Below are 18,872 nucleotides of genomic sequence, written 5' to 3'. Positions count from 1 at the left end.
CCCATTCCTCAACAACAATCCATATTTTTTATAATTTGCAAATAGTAAATAACCATTTTCCCATGACTAATACCATACCTAAAAATAAAAACAAGGATGAATGGGTCTTAAACCTTGCATCACTTCCTGTGGTTTTAGGGGACACAAAACTGAAGCCTTCCTGGTATTCCTAGCTTATTCTTTCTGGATAAAAGTATCTTTGAAAATTCTAGTAAAATAGATTAAGATTTTAAGGATGCAATGTAATTTTCTGGTTACAAAATAAGGCATATATTAATATTACATTTTTAAAAGGAATTCAAAATCCCCAAGAATTTTGCTAAACGATTTTTTTAGCAAAAAATGTGTTGGTCAATTGGGCTGTGGTATTTTGAGGTCTGCAAAGTCCACCTTTCTCCCTCTTTAAGAAAATTGTCAGGATTTTCTGGGAGACAAGATGATGGAGTAAAAAGACTTGAGTTCACTGCCTCTCACAAAACAACAAAATCACAACTTACTGCTGAACAACCATTGACAAAAAAGACTAGAACTTATCAAAAAGCATATTCTATTAATACATCCAAAGACAAATAAGCCACAATGAGATGATAGGAGGGAAACTTCTGTGATATAATCAAATCCCATAACTGCCAAGTGGGTGACCAAACTAGAAAATAATTATATGGCAGAAGATCACTCACAGGAGTGAAAGTTCTGAGCCCAATGTCAGTTTCCCCAGTCTAGGGGTCTGGTGTCAGGAGAAAGAGCCCCCAGAGCATTTGGCTTTGAAGGCCAGTGGGACTTGAGTACAGGAGCTCTATAGGACTGAGGGAAACAGATATTCCATTATTGGAGGGTGCACACAAGGTTTTACATGCATGGGGAACCAGGGCAAAGCAGTGATTTCATAGGAGCCTGAGCCAGACCTCCCGGTGTGTTTTAGAAGGTCTCCCGGGGTAGCTTCCCTGGTGGCTCAGACAGTAAATCGTCTGCCTGCAATGCAGGAGATCCGGCTTCGATTCCTGGGTCGGGAAGATCCCCTGGAGAAGGAAATGGCAATCCACTCCAGCACTCTTGTCTGGAAAATCCCATGGACGGAGGAGCCTGGTAGGCTACAGTCCATGGGGTCACAAAGAGTTGGACACGACTGAGAGACTTCACTTCACTGGGGTAGCAGGGGTCAGCTGTGACCTACTGCAGGGACAATGACACTGGTGCAGAGGCCCCAGGGAATGTTCATCAGTATGAGCTCTTCCAGAGGTCACCCTTTTGGCACCAAGATCTGGCCCCATTCAAGCAGCCTGCAGGTTCCAATGCTGGGATGTCTCAGGCCAAACAACCAACAGGGTAGGAACAGAGCCACATCTATTAACAGACAGGTTGCTTAAAGTCATCATGAGCTCACAGCCACCTCTGGACATGTCTCTTGACACAGCCCTGCCCACCAGGGACAAGACCTAACTCCATCCACCAGCGAGCAGGCACCAGTCATTCGCACCAGGAAGATTGCACACACACACACACACACACACACACACACACACAGAAGAATAACTAAGAGAAGTGGAGATATGCTATCGGCCTGAAAAGGAATTCAGAATAGAGATCTTGGAAAAAGAATGAAGGCACAAACCAAGATACAAGCCATGTTTAACAAAGAAGTAGAAGACTTAAAGAACAAATAAACAGATATGAACAATACAATAACTGAAATGAAAAATAAACTAGAAGGAATCAATAGAAGAATAAATGAAGCAGAAGAACAAATAAGTGAACTGGAAGACAGATTGGTGAAAATCACTGCCATGAAATGGAATAAAGAAAAAGGAGTGAAAATACAAGAGGAGAGTCTAAGAGACTCATGCAACACCATCAAACACAGCAACATGAGCATTATAGGGGTCCCAGAAGGAGAAGAGAGGGTCTGAGAAAATGTTTGAAGAGGTAGAAGCCAAAAGCATCCCTAATATGGCTAAGGAAACACTCAAGTCCAGGAAAAACAGACAGTCTCATATAGGACAAATCCAAGGAAGAACATGCCGAGACACATAACAATCAAACTGACTAAACTTAGAGAGAAAATATTAAAGGCAACAAAGAAAAAGCAACAAATAACATACAAGGAAATGCCCATAAGGTTATCAGCTGATTTTTCAGGGGAAACTTAAATGAACATATTTAGAAAATAGAAATAGACTCACAGGCTATGAAAACAAACTCATGATTACGAAAAGGGAAAGTAGGATGAGGCATTAATTAGGAATTTGGGATTAACATACACACATCATTATATATAAAATGGATAATCAACAGTGACCTACTGTATAGCATAGTGAACTCTACTTAACATTCTGCAACAACTTATATGGAAAAAGAATTTGAAAATGCATCGATAGGTATCATGAAAAAAGAATGGATTGTATATGTATAACCAAATCACTTTGCTGTACACTTGAAACTAACACAACTTTATAAATCAACTATACTGAACTACAAGATAAAATTAAAATAAAAAATAAAACTTTGTATTATCCAACTTAGCATCAAGAAAAAAGGAAAATTATCAGAATGTATAGCAAGATAAGTGGTAAAGATGGCGCTAGTGGTAAAGAACTCGCCTGCCAATGTAGGAGAGATAAGGGACATGGGTTTGATCCCTGGGTCAGGAAGATCCCCTGGAGGAGGGCATGGCAACCTATTCCAGTATTCTTGCCTGGAGAATCTGATGGACAGAGGAGCCTGGTGGGCTACAGTCCATAGGGTCACAAAGAGTCTGAAGCAACTGAGAACACACATATATTTGTAATGAGCTATTATTCCTCCTCCACACTCATGTAATGAAATGTTATTATACACTAAATTTTCATATATACATAATTTATTTTCTGGATTCTCTATTCAACTGATCTATTTATCATTTTTAAATGTATTATTTTAATTGATATTGTTTTGTAGTAATTTCAATATCAGTTAGAATAAGTCCTTTCTCATTAATGATTTTTTTCTGAAATTTTATTTGCAAAGCTGATACATTCATACATACATATGAATTTTATAATGTTTATGTTGTCTAATTTTTAAAAAATTCATATTTTAGCAAACGGGATTCATTATTTATATGATATTGGGAATAACTGATCTTTTTTTTGAGATCTTCCAATGCAGAAACATGCTCTGCCTTTCCATTGATTTAGACAATATTTTATGTCCTTTAACAAAATTATAGTTTTATATAGGTTTCCTCCCATAATTGTTAAAGGTATTCCAAAATGCTTCATAGATTTTTTTATTGTTATAAATGGGACAATTTCATTTTTTCCTTTACATGTCTAATTGATTATTACTGACAAAAATAAAAATCATTAAATATTTTGTATGTTTTTATTAAGCTACCTTATCAAATGATCTCACTGATTCTATTTTTTATGTTTAGTCTCTTGGGTTTTCTTGGTATACTGTTACAAAATCTGAAAAATAAGATTATTTTGTCTCTTCTTTTCCAATATTTATATAATTCATTTAATTTTCTTATGGCGTCAGCTGCTGCTGCTGCTGTCACTTCAGTTATGTCCGACTCTGTGCGACTCCACGGACTGCAGCCTACCAGGCTCCTCCGTCCCTGGGATTCTCCAGGCAAGAACACTGGAGTGGGTTGCCATTTCCTTCTCCAATGCATGAGAGTGAAAAGTGAAAGTGAAGTTGCTCAGTCATGTCCGACTCTTAGCGACCCCATGGACTACAGCCTACCAGGCTCCTCCATCCACGGGATTTTCCAGGCAAGAGTACTGGAGTGGGGTGCCATTGCCTTCTCCTATGGCATCAGCTAGAACCTCCAAAACAATGTTGAACAATAGTACTGATAGAGATCATTCCTATCTTGTATGTCATGAATGGAAGGATATGTTTACAAGGATTTTTTTAAAATACTGTGACTATTTAAAAAAAAACTAGGAAAAAAAATGAATATACATCTGAAAAATGGTTGAATAAGCCAAGTTTATATCTTGCCTATGAACTATGATGCAGCTATTAAAAATCAATTAGATATCAACATGCACATAGTAGGTACCCAATAAATATATAATAAATGAATGAATGAATTAAACTGACCGATCTATGATGCCCTTATCCACTCCATTTATAACCAATGGCAAACATCTGAAATTAAGATAATTGTGGCAAGGAAAAGGATTCAAACTTTGACCACATTAACATCAGCCTTTTATCAACTGAGGAAACTAATTACATAGATGTGTGTTTTACCCTAAGATATGTATTTGTATTTTCATCGCTAATGTCCTACTAAGGTTAGGGAATTCTTTTGTTTAGAGATGGGATAAAGGGACTCTACACTCTTGTGTCAAGTGTTCTCAGTGAATAATTAGGTTGTTCTAGTGTTCTTAGCTCAGTAAAGAAAATAATCTTTACCTCTCATTTCAAAAATATTTCTAAAAGCACTGACATCATTGTATGTTCTGTTCTAATATCTAAGCCCATTCATAGCATCAAGAGGAAGTGCTAAAAGTGTAGCATCTCTTTTCACTTCTTTTTGCCAACTAAAAGAGTTCAGATAAAGGACTTTCAGACCCCTAACACGTGTCTCTTTACATTCCAAGGACAACCAGGATAGATCTACTCACTCATCTTTCTGAACACGCCCCAGTAGCAAAGGAGCCATCTCTACCTTCCTGTCCAGCTGTGACTAGGTGCAGGCATGGAAGAATAGTCCTCAATGGCCTGCCATAACAGGATGGTTGGAAAAGAAATAAGTTTAAATATTACATATATATTTGAAAAGAAGACTGAGAAAAGGATCATGCAACACATATACTTTGCACTGTCAAAACACTGGAGATAATACATTGTACATTTCTAACCTTGTATATGCATCAGAATTAACTCTGGAGAAGTGTGTCATCCTCTTTTCATTGCTGTGATCAGAGCAAAATCACTTCATGTTCAGTCTGGTAGGAAATGTACAGATTGCAAAGCAAGCAAGGCAGATTATCGAATTATTGGCTAAAAAGGAAATTTTTTCCAATACAATACATTTTTTCAAGGATTTACTTGAAACCCTGTGTGATAAGTGGGGTTAACAACACCATTGGGAGCTTCAGAGGTTCTGTAACTTTTTATTTTAATTTTTCATCCTAACCCATTTGTATAGTGGGTGAGTGGAAGGGTCCAGGAGCCAAACTGCAAGTCACAAACTGCTGTGTGAGTTTTGTAAAGTAATTTAACTTGTCTAATCTCCAGTCATTTATTTTGTAAAATAGGGATAAATCATAATATCTACTTAGGACAGTAGAGATTAAGAATATAGAAACTGTATTAATCCATATAAAACACTTAAAATAGAATATGCCATATAGTGAGTAGTTAATAAATGTTACTCATAATTATGATTATTATCAATTATAAAAAGGTTATAGAAATATTAAATGTTATCCAGACAGAAGTGGAAAAACCCTTTGCCTCACCATCATTAGTCCATTTCTAAGAAAGAGTAAGGGTTAGCTCTTCCCAGGGGAAAAAAAACTGCTTTGATATACAATGACAATGGTGATGTCTAGAGATGTGAAGAAGGGAAGAAAGAATTTAGTGGAAAGATAAAAGATGTGATAGAATGAACATTATAAGAGAAAACTCCTGACCTGGATTTTACTCATATTTGCTAACTCTTGAGCTAGTCTACCTCCCTTTCGGAACCATAAAATTGAAATAAAACATTTTTTCTCTGTCTTATAAAAGTACCTGCAATTGAGACTGGGTTTAGCTCTAAGCCTATTGCAGGAGAGGGTAGTGATTAATAGAATGGACTCTGGAATCACCCTGCCTTGACTATAAAATGAGGCTTTGTTAGTTTAGTAGCTTTGAGCAAGTCTCAACATTCCTCTAATACTCAGTTTTTCTCTACTAGATGAGGATAATAGTGCCCACCACACAAAGATGAATGAGATTTAATTGAGATAACATACAGACCAAACTTACTGCAGTGAATGGCACATAGTAAGTGATTAAGAAATACTGAAAAGGCTGATGAGAGCATGAAGGGTCCCACTAAATATGGATATTCTATATTTATGCTTAATGAGCATCATGTTCCTTTTTATCTGGTAGAATATTCAGGAAAAAACAGAGAATGACTATTCACAAAGAGACATGAGGTTCTATTTCAGGACATGCTGTTGTCATCGCTTGATAAGTTCCCCCAGGTATGAAGATGGTAGGAGTGTGTGTGTGTGTGTGTGTGTGTGTGTGTGTGTGTGTGTATTCAGTCATGTCTGACTCTTTGCAACCCCATGGACTGTAGCCCTCACCAGGCTGCTCTGTCCACAGATTTCCCAAGCAAGAATACAGACTTCCAAATGTAAAAGCTCATGACAGTTGTAGGAGCTAGGGTTTAGGCTTTCCTGGGAACTGAGTCTGTCAGATCCTATAGAAACAACGTGCACCATCAGTGTGTGTTTGGTTGCAATAATGTACACAATTCCTTTGCAGAAAATCTTCCTGGTCACCTCTAGCCAGCCAGCCAGTGCGTGCCCAGTCGAGTCTGACTCTCTGTGACCCCACGGACTGTAGCCTGCCAGGTTCCTCTCTCCATGGAATTTTCCAGGCAAGAATACTGGAGTAGGTTGCCATTTCCTACTCTAGGGGGTTTTCCTGTTCTAGGGGTTTCCCCAATCCAGGGATTGAACCTGCATCTCTTGTGTCTCCTGCACTGGCAGGAAGATTCTTTACCATGAATCACCTGGGAAGTCCTGGTCACCTCTGGCCATGATACAAAACTGCACCATGTGTCAACCAGTGTGACTCAGAGGTGGCAGCAGTTGATCACTCTCTTTTAAGAACCACGGCACCCCAGGTTCCCAGCCAGAATATCATAGTTGGAATACCATGTATTTATTTCTCTGCTTCCTCCCCTCAATCCATGCTCTGCCCTTCTCTGACCTATTCTACGCCCAGAGAAGCTGAAGACTATTTGATTCTATTCCAGGTTTGCCCTCTGAATTCTGTTTGAATTCTCATGATGACAGGGGAGACACTAGCAGGAAACCAGAAGGTGGGAGTTAAGAGGAGTTAGGGTTTCCATCCTGTCTACTTCCTCTCTGTCTTCCACAGTTCATATGTTCCTCTAAGGCCACAGCCCTGGAAAACTTGCTCTGGTCTTTCCAGGTTCCATGGACCCAGCTCTTTCCCCATTCCATAGACCTCTCTCTTTTCCCCATTCCATAGACCCAGCTCTTTCCCCTTGCCAGGCATAGGAGGGGTAATTCACAGCTTCTTCCCTTTTTGTTTCCCTTAACCCTAACCACATCTCTGTAAATAGTTCCATCATTCAACACTCAACTGCGCAGTCTTTGATTGTGGTTTATTTACAGATCCCCATATTTCCAGTATTCACAAATCCTGCACTGGGCCCATTTCTCTCCTCTGCACTGATTTCAGTGTCTTTCACAACATAGACCATGATAACGATTGCTACTTTTTGTAAGCGCTATTATTTGTAAGGATGGACCTTTGTCCTAACAGTAATATTTCTATGTCCCTCAAATACTTTCTTTTACGAGTTGCTTAAATTTTCACTCTTTTTCCTGCTTGCTCTCATGAGTTGGGGTTGACGGCTATTTTCCTCATTTCTAGTCTTTGGAGAAGCTGGGATTGCTTCTGACACTTGCTGATGGACGTACGTGAAAACCAGAAATATATAGGAATCACAGCTCTGAATTATTTAGTTGTGGGTCTTCTGATACTTCTCAGTGAAATATCTAATACCAAAAACTCAAAATAAAATCTTTCCCTTTTTCTCTCCGCAATGCAGCTATCGACATAAGGTAAAGAATTCATCATGCTGAATTACCTTGTACCACACAACATCAGGCTCCTGATCAGATTTTTTAAAGTCATCCATGTCTGGACAGGAGATCTCCTTTCTTTTAGTGACCTCAGATTTTTCCAAATAGCGGATCCTGCTATTATAGCACAGACCTGATTCATTCTCTGCAACAGTCAAGGACATTGACACCTTCATGCAATATGTTGAGTTTCTGTAGGAATAGAGAAAAAGCAAAATGACTTTATTGGGTGTTTACAACTACATTTGTACTGTATATATTTCAAGAGTATTGACTTTTCCATTTAGGACCTTGCATAGAAATCAGAAAAAAACATGGAAACAACACAGGAAAGTTTTCTACTTTAAATGACAGGAAGATATAAAACAAAATGCTATCTGTGACCATGAAACAGCTACATAGCTATCAGTACATAGAGCAGATGTACCCAACTTCTGAAATTTAAGTCAGACTTCTTTTCTAGTGTTAAATATTGCTATGCTGACAATCTGATAGTAAAAATATATGAAAGTATCTACAGAATTGAGATGCAGATGTAGACAATGGACTTGTAGACACAGCAGGGGAAGGGGAAGGTGGGATGAATTGAGAGAGTAGCACTGACATATATATACTACCAGGTATATATATATAAAATAAATAGCTAATGGGAAGCTACTATACAACACAGGGAGCCTAGCCTGGCACTCCCACCTCTAGAGAGGTGGGAGAGGTGTAGGGAGGGAGGCTCAAGAGGGAGGAGATAGATCATGACTGATTCAAACTGTTGTATGGCAGAAACAAACACAACATTGTAAAGCAATTATCCTCCAATTAAAATATAATTTTAAAAAACATGTGTACACCCGTGGCAGATTCATGTTGATGTATGGCAAAACTAATACAATATTGTAAAGTAATTAGCCTCCAATTAAAATAAATTAATATTAAAAAAAAAGAAAGTCTATAACTAGGGCTATAGTCATTTCTGGTTTGCTTTTATGACCAGTACCTTAATGGGTATTCTAAGGATTGTGAATTTTGCAATTGTTTTCTAAGCTACTAACATTTTCTTTTACAGGATACATACCAAAAGCCAGATCAACATACAGGAGATACCTGTTAACTCACACAGCTTTTTAAGTTGTTTACTGAGATATGGCAAGGGTCAAATTCTGGGCACTTAAGAGAACAAATCCAAGTAGAGTGGATTAATTTTATCCACCAAAATTAGAATTATAAAGGAATTTCAACATTGAATTTTGCCATAAGGCCGCTTTAGAAGTTGGCCATTGATTAACTCATAACACAAGGGCTTTTATGGAATTCAATTCTGCCTTCATTTCCCCATGTATAACTTTTCCTTAACCTACTCTACCTGAATTCCAGAAGATATCAACCATACAAAAGAAAACTGGAAAGGACGAGGACGAGATCAGAAGCAGCCTGGTAAGATTTAGCAGGAGATAAACTGTAAATTTCTTGGTGTGACATTTCAGAATCATATCTATTCTAAACATCAAGGGATACCTTCTGTTAAAAAACACCAAGTGCCAGGGTTACTTCAAAACCGAGTGCTTCTACAACTAAGTCATAACAATCCTGATAAATGGTATTCACATGCCAACCAGTAATGTTAAGATGGCCTCACAATTGTTACTATTTGTACTGCTTAGTACTCATTGAAATTTCACAATATGTCAGACACCGAACAAAACACAGGAGTGCAGATGGCAGCTGCCCATTGGGTTTACAAACTAACTTAAACAAAATGACTGCTACTTGGATTTCTAGGGAAGTTAATTACAGGCAAGGACTCAAGCTGGATTTAGAAAAGGCAGAGGAACCAGAGATCAAATTGCCAATATCCACTGGATCATTGAAAAAGCAAGAGAGTTCCAGAAAAACATCTACTTTATTGACTATGCCAAAGCCTTTGACTGTGTGGATCACAACAAACTGGAAAATTCTTAAAGAGATGGGAATACCAGGTCACCTGACCTGCCTCCTGAGGAATCTGTAAGAAGGTCAAGAAGCAACAGTCAGACTGGACATGCAACAACAGACTGGTTCCAAATTGGGAAAAGAATACATCAAGGCTGTATATTGTCACCCTGTTTATTTGACTTATATGCAGAGTACATCATGAGAAATGCTGGTCTGGATGAAGCACAAGTTGGAATCAAGATTGCTGGGAGAAATATCAATAACCTCAGATATGCAGATGACACCACCCTTATGGCAGAAAGTGAAGAAGAACTAAAGAGCCTCTTGATGAAAGTGAAAGAGGAGAGTGAAAAAGTTGGCTTAAAACTAAACATTCAGAAAACTAAGATCACAGCAACTGGTCCCATCAGTTCCTGGCAAATAGATAGGGAAATGATGGAAACAGTGAGTGACTTTATTTTGGGGGGCTCCAAAATCACTATGGATGGTGACTGCAGCCATGAAATTAAAAGGCGCTTGATCCTTGGAAGAAAAGCTATGACCAAGCTAGACAGCATATTAGAAGAAGGCAATGGCATCCCACTCCAGTACTCTTGCCTGGAAAATCACATGGACAGAGGAGCCTGGTAGGCTGCAGTCCATGGGGTCGCTAAGAGTAGGGCACAACTAAGCAACTTCACTTTCACTTTTCACTTTCATGCATTGGAGAAGGAAATGCCAACCCACTCCAGTGTTCTTGCCTGGAGAATCCCAGGGACAGGGGAGACTGGTGGGCTGCCGTCTCTGGGGTTGCACAGAGTCAGACACGACTGAAGTGACTTAGCAGCAGCAGCAGACAGCATATTAAAAAGCAGACATTACTTTGCCAGCAAAGGTCCATCTAGTCAAAGCTATGGTTTTTCCAGTAGTCATGTATGGATGTGAGAGTTGGACCCTAAAAAAAGCTGAGCACCAAAGAATTGATGCTTTTGAATTGTGGTGTTGTAGAAGACTCTTGAGAGTCCCTTGGACTGCAAGGAGATCCAACCAGTCCATCCTAAAGGAAATCAGTCCTGAATATTCATTGGAAGGGCTGAGGCTGAAGCTTAAACTCCAATACTTTGGCCACCTGATGCGAAGAATTGACTCATTTGAAAAGACCCTGATGCTGGGAAAGATTGAAGGTGGGAGGAGAAGGGAATGACAGAGGATGAGATGGTTGGATGGCATCACCAACTCTATGGACATGAGTTTGAAAAGCTCCAGGAGTTGGTGATAGACAGGGAAGCTTGGCATGCTTTAGTCCATGGGGTCGCAAGGAGGCAGACACGACTGAGTGACTGAACCGAACTGAACTCTGACTATGTGATACCTGTGTCATCTGAAGATTCTATCAAAGCATTCCCATTCTGATGTTCAGCTGTAAACCCATTATACAATGTCAATTGTCAGCTACTGTCTTTCTCTCTTCCTCAGTATAGGTTCTTAGAACCAAAAGGGTAAAATATAGGCCAATATAAATGCAAGAACATTTAATCCTTAGATGATTGACAGCTTCTTTAATAGACATGAAGTTAGAGCCACCAGAATTTTTCTTTTCTAAAGTCTCAGCCATAAGGTAAAATTTGGCTCTTCTTGACTCCATTTTCAATCAGTCAGTTCAGTTCAGTTCAGTTGCTCAGTCGTGTCCGACTCTTTGCGACCCCATGAATCACAGCACGCCAGGCCTCCCCGCCCATCACCATCTCACTACTGCAGTGCTAAACATGCCTGTGGCTCCTTGCTTTCTTTCACACCCTACATAATGTGGCCTATCATAACATTCTGTACTTCACTCAATTAGGGTGCAGTCACAATGGCATTTCTCTGTTTGTTGAATATCCTAAGCTTATTTGAACCACAGATTTTTATACTTGCCCTTCTCTTTAATTTTCTATCATGTGCTTTTTTGTTAAGTGTAAGCAAACTTGTTGCTCTTGTTCATCACTCTATTCCTGGGATCTAAGTTAATAGATAGAAGTACTCAGCAAATGTTAGTTGATTAAATGTGTGAGGATCAAAAGGTATGTATTCAAGAGACACATTCTCTGCTCTACTTTGGCATAAACCTCATGGTACTAAGGGGGTTCCCAGGTGGCTTAGTGGTAAAGATTCCATCTGCCAATGCAGGAGATGCAGGAGACTCAGGTTCGATCTCTGGGTTGGGAAGATCCCCTGGAGGAAGAAATGGCAACCCACTCCAGTGTTTTTGCCTGGATAATCCCACAAACAGAGGAGCTTGGCTGGCTACAGTCCATAGGGTCTCAAAGAGTTGGACATGACTTGGTACACATAGACATACACTTATGGTACTAAACCTCTATTCCCATTCTACAGATTCATGTATATGGCTGGTCAAATATCCTATTCCCTGTTTAAATATGATTCAGGATAATTTTGCAGATATTATTGTATCACCAGGGTAAGGATTAGCCAAGTTTTGTGTATCAGAATACCAGTAAAGAAAAAAATATATAATGGTTGTATCTTGGAGACAGGGAGGATTAGAGTAGGTAGAGGGAATGCAAGGAAGATAAATGGTCACAGTTTTAAAAAGTAATAAACAAAGAAGAAAGGGAATCACCTCTGTTAAGTATGTAAATGTATTATAAACAGTTCTTAATGTCACAGACTTTGATCATATCTGTTCCATGGTGTCCATCCATATAGGTGAAAGAGACTTACTTGTTAAATACCTTACCATTACTTTGTTACAAACCCAGAGAATGAGTGCTGTTGATCAGCAGTCTCAACAATAGAAATAGAATGTCCAGTTCCGTGAAAGGAGCTTACTATCCCAAATATATTTAATCCTGGGGAGAAAATAGGGTAGACTAAATAAGGGACCAATATAATTTAGTGGTTTCATTACAAACCATGAGCTTTGAGCTAAGATACACTGCTGCTACTGCTGCTAAGTCACTTCAGTCGTGTCTGACTCTGTGCGACCCCTTAGACGGCAGCCCACCAGGCTCCCCCATCCCTGGGATTCTCCAGGCAAGAACACTGGAGTGGGTTGGCATTTCCTTCTCCAATGCAGGCAAGTGAAAAGTGAAAGTGAAGTCGCTCAGTCATGTCTGACTCCTAGCGACCCCATGGACTGCAGCCTACCAGGCTCCTCCATCCATGGGATTTTCCAGGCAAGCGTACTGGAGTGGGGTGCCATTGCCTTCAACTAACTCTGTCTTCAGACAAGTTATGCAACATCTCTGTCTCCGATTCCTCACCTCAAAAATGAGGATAAGAAATCCTTGATGGTGGTTCCATTGGAAGTTGGAAAAGGAAGTTCCTTTTATTATACAAACTTAAGTAAAAATAAGTTTACCATTTTCAGTTGGAATAGTTATAATATTTGACCTCTCCAGATCTTAAATAATATATAATATCTGACCTCTGCTCTAGGTCTTAAAGAAATATAAAACACATAGTACAGCATCTGGCCCATCAGTTCAGTTCAGTTCAGTTCAGTCGCTCAGTCGTGTCCGACTCTTTGTGACCCCATGAATCGCAGCATGCCAGGCCTCCCTGTCCATCACCAACTCCTGGAGTTCACTCAGACTCACGTCCATCAAGTCAGTGATGCAATCCAGCCATCTCATCCTCTGTCATCCCCTTCTCCTCCTGCCCCCAATCCCTCCCAGCATCAGTATCTTTTCCAACAAGTCAACTCTTCGCATGAGGTGGCCAAAGTAGTGGAGCTTCAGCTTTAACATCATTCCTTCCAAAGAAATCCCAGGGCTGATCTCCTTCAGAATGGGCTGGTTGGATCTCCTTGCAGTCCTAGGGACTCTCAAGAGTCTTCTCCAACACCACAGTTCAAAAGCATCAATTCTTCGGCGCTCAGCTTTCTTCACAGTCCAACTCTCACATCCATACATGACCACTGGAAAAACCATAGCCTTGACTAGACGGACCTTTGTTGGCAAAGTAATGTCTCTGCTTTTCAATATGCTATCTAGGTTGGTCATAACTTTTCTTCCAAGGAGTAAGTGTCTTTTAATTTCATGGCTGCAGTCACCATCTGCAGTGATTTTATAAACTGTCATTAGAATTATTATTACTGCTAGTATTAATTGGTACATATATTGTTAATGGGCTTCCCTGGTGGCTCAGACAGTAAAGAATCTGCCTGCAATGCAGGAGACCCGAGTTCAATCCCTGGGTTGGGAAGATCCCCTGGAGAAAGGAATGGCAACCCACTCCAGTATTCTTGTCTGGAGAATTCCATGGACAGAGGAGCCTGGCAGGCTATAGTTCATGGGCTTGCAAAGAGTCAGACATAACTGAGTGACTAATAAAACACATATTGTTAATAAATAATAATTATAATTTGTATGTGATGTGGTAATTTACAAACCATCACTAATACAATAAACACAACACACTGACAGCAATGAGTTAAGATATACCACTGGGCTAGGGTGCTACTTGAGAAGAAAGAATCTGGAAGAAGTCAGTTAGGCAACAGGCCTAGTACCAGTACACTGTGAAGGTTTGAAAGGATGAAAAAGATATACTGCCTTAGGCACAAAAAGACGTTAATCAAGAGAAAGCAAACTAAGGCAATAAGGAAGTTCCAGGTACTGTGAATACTAGCTACCAGGCAAAGGTCAGAATTTGGGAGGTCAAGTTGTTAGTAAGAGTGCCACTCAGTCTTCTGCAGGTTTCTTAGACAAACATCTTCTACAATAAAGCCCAGACCCCTAGGCAAAACTTCTTGTTCCTTCTTCAAACTGTCCAAAGTATACACTATGTAGGTCATCCCAGCAGCACCTTCATTAACTTGAGATGAGGATGAGGGCAGGGAATCCACCCTGGGGATGGCTGAGAGTCCAAAGGAGGAAATGTTCTCTAACTCTTGTTTTTCTTGTTGTTGTTCAGTCACTCAGTGGTGTCTGACTCTTTTGTGACCACATGGACTATAACACACCAAGCTCCTTTGTCCTCTATTATCTCCTGGAGTTTGCTCGAACTCATGTCTATTGAGTTGGTGACACCATACAACCATCTCATCCTCTGCTGTCTCCTTCTCCTTCTCTAACCTTACCTGCAAAAAATCTTGACCAGGGCTCTGTATGAATTCACTCTTGCTCTAGTCTCTAGCATGTAAAAGGCTGCTTATAAATTGCTTCTCAGCCGACAAAGTGCCAGTATGAAGTCTGTGATGATGACCAGTGTCTCAGGAACTCAAGACAAGTCCTCATACGAGTACTGTTGTTTCTCCATTGCTGACCTGGGGCAGCTGTGATCAAGGCTGCCTGACAGTCTGAGTTCAGCTCAGTCAGTTCAGGTGCTCAGTTGTGTCCAACTATTTGTGACCCCATGGACTGCAGCATGCCAGGCCTCCTTGTCCATCAATAATTCCTGGAGTTTACTCAAATTCATGTCCACTGAGTCGGTGATGCCATGCAACCATCTCATCCTCTGTCATCCCCTTCTCCTCCTGCCTTCAATCTTTCCCAGCATCAGGGTCTTTTGAAATGAGTCTGTTCTTAGCATCAGGTGGCCAAAGTATTGGAGTCTCAGCTTCAGCCTCAGTCCTTCCAATGAATATTCAGGACTGATTTCCTTTAGGATGGACTGGTCGGATCTCTTTGCAGTCCAAGGGACTCTCAAGAGTCTTCTCCAACACCACAGTTCAAAAGCATCGATTCTTCAGTGCTCAGCTTTCTTTATGGTCCAACTCTCATATCCATACATGACTACTGGAAAAACCATAGCTTTGACTAGATGGACCTTTGTTGGCAAAGTAATGTCTCTGCTTTTTAATATGCTATCTAGGTTGGTCATAGCTTTTCTTCTAAGGAACAAGCATCTTTTAATTTCATGGCTGCAGTCACCATTGGCAGTGATTTTGGAGACCCAAAAAAATAAAGTCAGCCATTGTTTCCCCATCTATTTGCCATGAAGTGATGGGACCAGATGCCATGATCTAAGTTTTCTGAATGTTGAGCTTTAAGCTAACTTTTTCACTTTCCTCTTTCACGTTCATCAAGAGGCTCTTTAGTTCTTCTTTACTTTCTGTCATAAGGGTGGTGTTATCTGCATATCTGAGGTTACTGATATTTCTCTCGGCATTCTTGATTCCAGCCTGGGGTTCATCCAGCACAGCATTTCTCATGATGTACTCTGCATATAAGTTAAATAAGCACGGTGACAATATACAACTTTGATGTACTCCTTTCCCGATTTGGAACCAGTCTGTTGTTCTATGTCCAGTTCTAACTGTTGCTTCCTGACCTGAATACAGATTTCTCAAGAGGCAGGTCAGGTGGCCAGGTATTCCCATCTCTTTAAGAATTTTCCATAGTTTGTTGTGATCCACACAGTCAAAGGCTTTGGCATAGTCAATAAAGCAGTAGTAGATGTTTTTCTGGAACTCTCTTGCTTTTTCCATGATCCAGCAGATGTTGGCAATTTGATCTCTGGTTCCTCTGCTTTTTCTAAAACCAGCTTGACTGTGGTACATATACACAATGGAATATTACTCAGCCATTAAAAAGAATACATTTGCATCAATTCTAATGAGGTGGATGAAACTGGAGCCTATTATACAGAGTGAAGTAAGCCAGAAAGAAAAACACCAATACAGTATACTAACTCATATATATGTAATTTAGAAAGATGGTAATGATAACCCTGTATGCAAGACAGCAGGGGAGACACAGATGTATCGAACAGTCTTTTGGACTCTGTGGGAGGGGGAGAGGGTGGGATGATTTAGGGGAATGGCACTGAAACACGTATGGTGTCATATGGGAAACAAATTGCCAGTCCAGGTTTGATACAGGATGCTTGGGGCTGGTGCACTGGGATGACCGGAGGGACGGTGCAGGGACGGATGTGGGAGGGGGGTTCAGGATGGGGAACACGTGTGCACCGTGGCAGATTTGTGTTGATGTGTAGCAGAACCAATACAAAAATTGTAAAGTAATAAGCCTCCAATTAAAATAAATAAATTTAAATTAAAAAAAAAATGATCCTAAAACAAACAAACAAAAAATCAGCAGGGAATAGACTCTGAAACTTGCTATTATGTTAGGATTTATTGAACTGAACTGCTGCATTTTAATATGGCAAACTGAGGGACACACGACATTTTTAATGAAAAGTTTTATGTCAATATGAGAATAATGACATTTGAAGTGTTGACTTTTGGCTTCTTAGTAAGGATCATTATATAGAACAATTTGTACCCCAGCAGAGCCTTGCAAAACAGAAATTATAACCCTTAGCAGTCAGGAGAGATTACAAATATAAACTGAGATAACAGAGTCAGAGCCTTCTTTGAATGCTATGTTCCAGGTTTGCTAAATGGATGTTGGAAGAATTTGGAAAAAAAAGGAGAATCAAGAAAATTATGTAAAGAAAAATGAAATAGAAATTTATGTCTTTTAAAAAATAATTAGAAGACGATAAGGACAGACTAATTTTACTTTCAATTAAAATTATTCTAAAAAAAAAAAAAAAAAAAAAAAAAACCAGCTTGAACATCTGGAAGTTCATGATTCATGTACTGTTGAAGCCTGGCTTGGAGAATTTTGAGCATTACTTTTCTAGCGTGTGAGATGAGTGCAACTGTGTGGTAGGTTGAGCATTCTTTGGCATTGCCTTTCTTTGGGATTGGAATGAAAACTGACCTTTTCCAGTCCTGTGGCCACTGCTGAGTTTTCCAAATTTGTTGAAATATTGAGTGCAGCACTTTCATAGCATCATCTTTCAGTATTTGAAATAGCTCAACTGGAATTCCATCACCTCCACTAACTTTGTTGGTAGTTTTGCTTCCTAAGGCCCACTTGACTTCACATTCCAGGATTTCTGGCTCTAGTGAGTGATCACACCATCGTGATTATCTGGGTCATGAAGATCTTTTTTGTATAGTTCTTTTGTGTATTCTTGCCACCTCTTCTTAATATCTTCTGCTTCTGTTAGGTTTATACCAGAGACTCAGGTTGATTTTTATTAGTTGTGTAATTTCGCCCTGGCACAGTTCCCACTAACAATCTCTAATTATTTAGATTTTATTTTGAAAAATGCCACAAGCCAGTTCTATTTAAAATGTTTCCCACAATGGGGACCTAAAAATGTTACTTTTCTATCATTAGGTACAACCAGAGCTTTGCAAATTTGAGAAGGCAGACTGATGAGTGTGCAAGAATGGGAATTGTACTTTTTTTTTTTTTTTCTGTCCTCCATCTACATCCTGAGGAGAACAAGGAACATGTTCAGGCTCAATATGAGCCAAGGGCTTTCACAGTAATGTTGAAGCAATGCCTCACATACAATTTTACACATTTGTCATCTTTCAAGTGTTTCCATATCTCCTATTTTACTTAATTCTGGCAATAATACAGAATAAAAGTGCAGAGTAAGTATCATCTATATTTTGTATAGGAGTAAAAAGAAGATGCAAAGAGGATAAATAAATTAGTCAAAATCATACAGCTTGTCAGTGGATTAGAAAAGAGGTTTTGTTAGACCCTGGTTACTCTCAGAACTTGATGCTATCAGCCAAATTAACTCATAGTTATCCATACCAGTTCAGGGATACTCACAGAAAGAAATGCATATGTGTAAAGATAACACTTAAAGAACACTGTTATTAAAATGCACAGCACAGAATTTGCAAATTTATAAATAAACCTTGCTTTCTATTCCAAAGGTTTAATGCTAGCTACTGTAGGCCATAATTTATAATTTTTTCACAGAAATATTTCTAAAGTAAAATACTGACTATCTTGGGTTCCCTAAGATAGTAAGGGTTCCCTAAGGAGAAAAGTAAGACCTAGGATTTAAAATATACATGAAAAATAAAGATGTCCCTTTCCAATTCCCATTTATAAAACATGCTAATATTATAATATCTAAAGCTTTATTTCAAATTTTGAGTTTATATGAATTTGTTGTATCACCAGGACTAACCTACTGAAAATAAACTAAATAAATTAGGGAATTCTTTCATATCTACAAGCAGAAGCCCAGATAAAATGCCTCACGGTATAGCTGAAACTTTTCTAAATGGTTCTTTCAATTGTCTTATGTTCATTTCAAAATACTTTCCTTGAAAATTACAGAACCATTTAATGGTTAATA

At 39.2% G+C, this 18,872-nt stretch overlaps 1 protein-coding gene across 1 annotated transcript in view; it reads right to left on the bottom strand.

Moving 5' to 3' along the window:
- IL1RAPL2 (interleukin 1 receptor accessory protein like 2) overlaps positions 1-18,872 on the bottom strand; it is a 1,181,612-nt gene that overhangs the window by 513,755 nt on the left and 648,985 nt on the right. The window contains exon 4 of the mRNA XM_070785442.1: positions 7,841-8,027. Coding sequence (XP_070641543.1) covers positions 7,841-8,027 — 187 coding nt within the window. The remainder of the gene's footprint in view (positions 1-7,840; positions 8,028-18,872) is intronic.

This window comes from Bos indicus, chromosome X (assembly GCF_029378745.1).
Source record: "Bos indicus isolate NIAB-ARS_2022 breed Sahiwal x Tharparkar chromosome X, NIAB-ARS_B.indTharparkar_mat_pri_1.0, whole genome shotgun sequence".
Taxonomy (NCBI): Eukaryota; Metazoa; Chordata; class Mammalia; order Artiodactyla; family Bovidae; genus Bos; species Bos indicus.
This window is presented reverse-complemented; position numbering and strand designations above follow the sequence as displayed.